Genomic DNA, 7555 nt, shown 5'->3' on the forward strand with positions numbered 1-7555 from the left:
GGAACAGAGTGCTGGAACAGCGGCGGTGGCGAGGGTGTCGTCCACCGGGTAGCCGCTGTCGGAGCCGAGGAACAGAGTGCTGGAACAGCGGCGGTGGCGAGGGTGTCGTCCACCGGGTAGCCGCTGTCGGAGCCGAGGAACAGAGTGCTGGAACAGCGGCGGTGGCGAGGATGTCGTCCACCGGGTAGCCGCTGTCAAAGCCGAGGAACAGAGTGGCGCGCCACACCATGGTGTGCGCGTCGGAACCGAGAGACGCATCTGGTGCGTCTGCGTGGAGGAGTGTGCCAAGCACGAAGGTCTGGAAGATGCGCTCCTGCGCGCTGGTCTGGAGAGCGTGCCAAGCTCGAAGGTCTAGGAGATGCGCGTCTGCGCGCTGGTCGGGAGAGCGTGCCAAGCTCGAAGGTCTAGGAGATGCGCGTCTGCGCGCTGGTCGGGAGAGCGTGCCAAGCTCGAAGGTCTGGTAGATGCGCGTCTGCGCGCTGAGGTCTGGAGAGCGTGCCAAGCTCGAGGATCCTTGGAAGATGCGCGTTGCGCGCTGGAGACTGGAGAGCGTGCCAAGCCCTTGAAGATGCGCGTTGCGCGCTGGTGACTGGAGAGCGTGCCAAGCCCTTGCAGATGCGCGTTGCGCGCTGGTGACTGGAGAGCGTGCCAAGCCCGAGGGTCCGGGAGATGTGCGTTGGTCTAGATGTGCGTCAGGACGAACAGCTGCGCTGGGGTCTGCAGTGGAGCGCTGGGGTGCCTCCCGTGGAAGTACAGGGAGCGCAGAACAGTCTCCTCCACAGGCTACAGCGACAGCAGACGAAGGCTGGAGCAAAACATCTCAAGGCTGGAGAAATCCATATACAGCATTGGTAGACCAGAGGATCTCCCGAAAAAGTCTAGATGTTAGAGAATATGACTCAGCATGAATACAACACGACCCCACGCCGAAACGAGGGGAAGCGCCCTGGTATTTAAAGCCCACAGGGGAACTAATTAGCCTGCCACCACAGGTGCGAGAGGTAATTGATAATCGAACAGGTGTGGCCACTGAGAGTAAAGAACGAGAGGGTGGGGGCTAGAGAGAGTGAGTAGGGAATTCCTAACAGTAGGCTTAAAGAAGACAGAGAAAGTTGGTGAGCAGCGGACAAAACCTCACAGTTACTAAAAAATGTATACAAAGCGTAATACCAAGCAGGGCTCTTTCGTCTAGAGTTCGCATGGTTGATGCAGTTACAGATTCTGTATTTAAGGACACAGACCAACCCCTGTGGGCTGCCTCCCCTGTCGCCAGTGGACATCTGGACCCTATAGTACACAATGATTGGCTCACACTTACAGAGTGTTAGAGTTAGAGTTTGTACTAAACATGGGAAGTCAGCCATCCGCTTCTGAGCTGCTGACACCTAGCCCCTTACGAGCTGACACCATACAAAAAACTCTAAAACTCAAGCCTTGATCGCAACCATTTCACCATAATGTGTAATTGTTTTAATTGATTGTACACATTTTTATTATGATTGCACTTATTGTATATTGTATTGTTTATTGTATATTTATTTATCATGTTGTAGTGCCGGAGGAAAGAGGAATGAACGGAGGTAACGTAATGCTTGTTTATTATACAAAGCAACGTCAGTAAACAAGAACACAAGAGCACATGAATCAATGACTGAATAACAGCGAGTGCAACCGCAATACCTGTCCCCTCTGGCCGCGGCGCCAGATCATTCGTTCCCTCCCACTACACAACACATTCATAGGAGCACACGTAACCAACAATAATGTAGTCACTACAATGTATTTATTATTATGTTTTATGCTCAACGACAACGGCATTGGTCAACGTGCCCTCAATAAATCTTCGAGTCTAAATAAGAATGGAATGAATGAATGTGTTTGTTTCATCCCAAATTGTTTGTGACTCCTAGCTTAATGATGCTGACCAAGGGATTGCAATGTTGTCACAGCACAAAATAAAAAAAGATATAATAAAATATAACTAGAGAGATACAAGAAATAGAAACAGAGGATCTATTTACATAGTTAAAAAAAATCATGAATAGGAAATGGACCCACGTGAAGAATACTTTTCACCATCCTCAGTATTTATGCAGGACTCACCGATCCTGAGCTTGAAGCTGTTGAATGAATGTGTGTTAATGAGTTCCAGTTGGCCCATCAGAGCGATGGCAAAGTCCACCATGCTGCGTACGTGACTGTAGGACAGCTCACCTTCCTGTAGGGGGAGCCAGAGGACAGGTTTAGGTAGAGCAGTCAGTCTGTCAGTCAATTAAACAATTCATGTTGAGAGACATCTTTCATCAGTTTGAAGCCACCTTTCTAGAACATTGAAAACATAATTTTTTGTTTGTTATTTTCAATCAATTAATGACTTTCTATGCATTTAACATTTTCTTCCCTTTGTTTTTCTGCTATTGAGGTTGTTTTGTGGGAGTTTTTGTTATGGTTTGTAACCGACCCCAAACGCAACGGCACAGAGAGAGTTGTTTTCAGAGTTAGCCAAAAACAAGGGCGTGTTTATTCTCAGAGTCACAAGATTGAATTAGGTGGAAAACAGAACAAACGGGGAATCTGGCATGTGAAGAATGTCTTGCGGCTCTGCAGATTCTCCCAGACGGTGTTGGTGAGGAATTTGCTTGTGACGTCTGAGCCGCTCTGCAGATCCCCCCAGCATACACTCCAGATGGAACACGGAGGGAGAGAGAGAATCCCAGTTAGCTCAGCGCACAACAGATAACAGAGAGGTGACTGATCCAAATTAATCCAAGTGACTTGATCTTCGGTGTGATACACACAGTTAGCAGAGTCCAGAGAAAAAACAATACGGTAATCCAAAGAGTAAATCCAACAACAAAAAATAGGTGAGAACAGTATAACAAAAACGGGATCTCTTCGGTGTTTCACAAACACACAAAAAACTGGTGATCCAAAAAGACTGTTTCAAAAAACTCACCAAAGCGCAACGCGTAAAGCGGGCAGATAAACGAGGCGTAGCTTCGTACGGGGAATCAGGTTCTCCAAGGGATACTTCACGAGAGTCCTGGAGAGCAACAGACAGCGAACGGGAAAGAAAGGCAGATGCAGGGAATATTCAAAACGATCCAACATCGATATTAGGGAGATCAGGGTATTTAAAGCCACGGGGCGCTTAATGACAAGCTGTGACAGCTGCGGGATGAAATTGATCATTGCTCCAGAAGCGTGTGGTTGGGAGAGCACCAATCAAATGGCATCTTACAGGAAAGAAGCGTGAGGCGCGGAATGCAATTAATTAACAAAATACCTTAAAGGAACGGAGCGAGTGGGTGGGCAGCGGACAAAACCTCACAGTTTTTCCTTATTTGCACTCAGAGTTAAGGTCAGTGGGTGCTGTTCCATTGTAACGTGAGCCTGTGAAGCATGTTGAGACAAACCTGACTTGACTTGAATAATAAAGCTCAGCTCAGTGCTTTGTTGGTACGTCAGCAGCCAATGCATTTCAGAACGACACACAAAATGTTATAGATATGTGACACACATAGACATGTACACACTGATGGAGGAACAGACACACATAGACATGTACACACTGATGGAGGAACAGACACACATAGACATGTACACACTGATGGAGGAACAGACACACATAGACATGTACACACTGATGGAGGAACAGACACACATAGACATGTACACACTGATGGAGGAACAGACACACATAGACATGTACACACTGATGGAGGAACAGACACACATAGACATGTACACACTGATGGAGGAACAGACACACATAGACATGTACACACTGATGGAGGAACAGACACACATAGACATGTACACACTGATGGAGGAACAGACACTGTCGCCCCATACTTCCATCCCATCCCATCACACAACTTGACATATAATACACGCCCTTAACCGATGGCTAATCAACGGGTTTGTTAACATAACGTTCCTATATTTCCATCGTCGTTATTGTGCCCCCGACATGCGGACAAAGTGTTGACTGACCTTCCTCCCCTCTCCCGCCGTGCAGTTGGTCAGTCCTGTGGCCGCCATGTATGTACTGCCGATGGTCTTGATCTTCTCCACTGAACTAAACTTGGGCTTGGAGAGAAGCTGTGTGACAGGCAGGGTATGAAGTGGTGGAGAGATATGAGAGAGTGAGAGAGAGTAAGAGAGAGAGAGAGAGAGAGAGCGAGAGAGGGAGAGAGAGAGAGCGAGAGAGGGAGAGAGAGAGAGAGAGAGAGAGAGAGAGAGAGAGAGCGAGAGAGAGAATATGCACATACTGTAATATTCCCTTAAAGGAGCACTAGACCAAAAAACAACGCTGATTTATTTAGCACGTGATCACACACATATGTGTCTGTGTTAATTACAGCTCAGTGAAATGATAGGTATTGATATTATTTACATCTACTCTACATAATTTCATGGTGCCGTAATTAACACAACTTGAGGATTCAATGTCCCCGATGACATCACTGGTCATATTCAAACTAGCTCACATTGCCAACCTAGCCATAATAATAAATAATAATAATAATAATAATAAAAAAAAAAAAAAATAATAATAATAATAATAATAATAATAATAATAATAATAATAATAATAATAATAATAATAATAATAATAATAATAATAATAACAATAATAATAATAATAGATTGAATTTGTAATGCACTTTTTGTTTGCTGGGATCCCAAAGTGCTACACTACAGGGTTAAAACATAGTTAAAAAAATAAAATAGTTATTAGTAAGACAAATAAAATAAAATACAGAATAAAAATAAGATAAAAATAGAACATAGTTAAAAACATAGTATAAACAGAAAAAAAAGAAAGAAAAAAACAGCACAAGAAAATAAAAATAAAAAGCTAACAGTCAAAGGCCTTTTTGAACAGGTATAGGTTTTCAGGCCTGCTTTAAAAGAGTCCAGGCTCTGTGGTGCCCTCAGCTGGATGGGGAGGCTGTTCCACAGGCGTGGTGCAGCCGTGCAGAAGGCTTGGCCCCCCATGGTGCAGAGCCGGGTATTGGGGACCTGAAGGAGCAGGCTACCTGCGGATCTGAGGGTGCGGGTGGAGGATTGTGGAGTGATGAGTTCCTGAAGGTAGAGGGGTGCGTGTCCGTTTATGCAGTTATGGGTGAGCATCAGGATTTTGTAATTGATCCGGGATGAGACGGGGAGCCAGTGTAGTGAGTGGAGGATGGGGGTTATGTGATCGTGTTTACGGACTCTCATCAGGATCTTGCTGGAGCACTCATACAGTGTCACTACGACTATGCGTGTGGCTCCTGGTACAACAGCGCCCCCAAAAGTCCGAAAATAAAACTACAGACATCACAAAACAAGCTAATCAGGGTAATACTAAGGCTACCTGCACGAACCCACCTTGACCCAGGGGCGGACCTAGCACATTTGGCGCCCTAGGCGAGATTCACCACTGCGCCGCTTTGGCGCACCCCTCTATATCTGCAACCATTATTTTTACATAAAAAAAAATCTAACATAAGGGAAAATGAGCCAAAAATCTAAAACGGTCGGTCGGTCTGTTACACATATATAATCAAAATATAATATGCTAAATAAACAAACAAATAAATAAAAATTACAAATTCACTTTGTCTAAAGAACTATTTACATTCCACTCCCTATCATCACACTTCAAGGTTAGCCTGTAGCTCCTACTGGTTTCCATTTACAGTGCAATCCTTCTGGCCTTCCTCGCTGCAAAGTCATCAATCACATCAAATTGTCCAACTCCTGAGCCAGCTCCTTCCCATCCATGGTTTAAGGCAGGGCTATTCAACTAAATTGTTCAGGGGGCCACATTGTCAGAAACCCAAGGGGCCAGGGGCCGGACTGCCACGGCGCCTCCCCGTGCTATGAATATATGTACACTTGACGCAACACGCAACCACATTTTCACAACTTTTATTTAACTACATTGCAAAAGTAGTATACTTTTCAAAAAAAGTGCTTAATTTATGTGCCACATCTGCAACATCTCCTGCAAAAAGTGCTTCATTTATGACTGTGCAACAACTGCAACATCTCCTCTTCAACATTTCAATATAAAAATAAAATAAAAAACAAACAAGTGCATGATGTGCATCTGAACATTCTAACTTCAACACTTGAACAAAAAAACACATTTATAGTGCAGCTGAGCTTATGAAAAAGTGCTTCATGTCTGTGCAACAACAGCAAATCACAGCATCTTATTAGCACTTATTGTCCACTCTTAACTCTCAAACATCAGGGGGGTGGGGGGCAGACAGGCCTAGCCTACATACACACATCTAATGAGAGAGATTGCACTTCTTTGACTGGGCAATGGCAGAGAAAGAGGGTTCATAGGAAGTGAGGGCTACCCGCAAACAGTGATGCAAATGCTCATTTGTCAAGGAGGCACGGTTGCTTGTTTTAATGGCATTAATGTGAGAGAAACTGGATTCACAGGTGTATGCAGGGTGCGATCAGACATCAGCTCCCCTGAAAACATGATTTGTGAATCTTTGAGGGGTCTCTAAATTACTGAAAATAAATGCTACTTTTGCCATGCATTTCTAATTTTTCTGTAATTTTCTGTATCATCATCGTGTATAATAATAAACGTATATGCTATTTTGGATGTATGATTAATGATTTGCGCACTAATTCACACACGTAATATGGCAACATGCATGCTATTCTTGCAATTACCATTGGGAGCGCGGCGGTGCTGCAGCCTGCAGGCACGGCACAAATCAAAGCCGTTGTGGGTTACACCTGCTGCTGGTGCTGCTCCGGTGGCGGGGACTATTATATCTCTGACAACAACGCCCCCTGGTGGAGTTAGTAAGTCAGGAGTCTGAGAGATAATCACCAGATACTGTAGACAGTGTTGGATGATGATCTATCATCTATCTAACTTTTTTTTATCATGGAATGTGCTGTGGAAGCCCAGACCGTCCAAACATCAACAAGTGAGTTGTCTTTATGTGTTCTGTAGTTACTGAAACTGATTGAATATATGACAGGATTCAAGAGGTTTATTTGTCACATACATACGTAACGTCTGCGATCACAGTATCCGACTGTCCGACTCCGCCCTGCGAGGCGCACCCCCCCCCCCCCCCCCCCCCCCCCCCCGGAAAAAATTATTAAGGTTCCTTTCCTTGGCTCACCCACAGACCATGCTATGGTTCGCACACTGGGTGTATGTTGAGCCAAACATTGTTAGCACAGATATTGCCAGCGTTTGTATTTTGGGGAATGTGTTGACATGAATACACTTTATCCAAAATGTTGTGGTGGATTCATTCTCAAGTGCCTGCTTCAGAGCAGATGATGCTTGCATGTCAATTATTCAAGTTGCAGGAGACCTTCATCAATGTGAAGTGATGCAAGGAACTCTTGTCCTTTTGTGGAAATAGCAGCTACATTGGCAAATGGGTTGCTCACAAAATGCATCAATTCTCTGGGCATGTCAAATTCATCAAATCGACTTGCAAAGTTTTCCCTCAATTTATCAATGAAATCTGTCATTAATTGAGTGACTTTTGGCTCAATTGTGCGTGTTAAC

General features: G+C 44.8%; 1 protein-coding gene across 1 annotated transcript in view; it reads right to left on the reverse strand.

Moving 5' to 3' along the window:
- Positions 1-7555, reverse strand: part of LOC311227849 (adenylate cyclase type 4) — a 165496-nt gene that overhangs the window by 9366 nt on the left and 148575 nt on the right. Inside the window, exons 20-21 of the mRNA XM_084313690.1 lie at positions 3997-4104; positions 2104-2218 (exon numbers count right to left, since the gene is read on the reverse strand). Coding sequence (XP_084169816.1) covers positions 2104-2218; positions 3997-4104 — 223 coding nt within the window. The remainder of the gene's footprint in view (positions 1-2103; positions 2219-3996; positions 4105-7555) is intronic.

This window comes from Notolepis coatsorum (assembly GCF_963971535.1).
Source record: "Notolepis coatsorum genome assembly, chromosome: 4".
NCBI classification, from domain to species: domain Eukaryota; kingdom Metazoa; phylum Chordata; class Actinopteri; order Aulopiformes; family Paralepididae; genus Notolepis; species Notolepis coatsorum.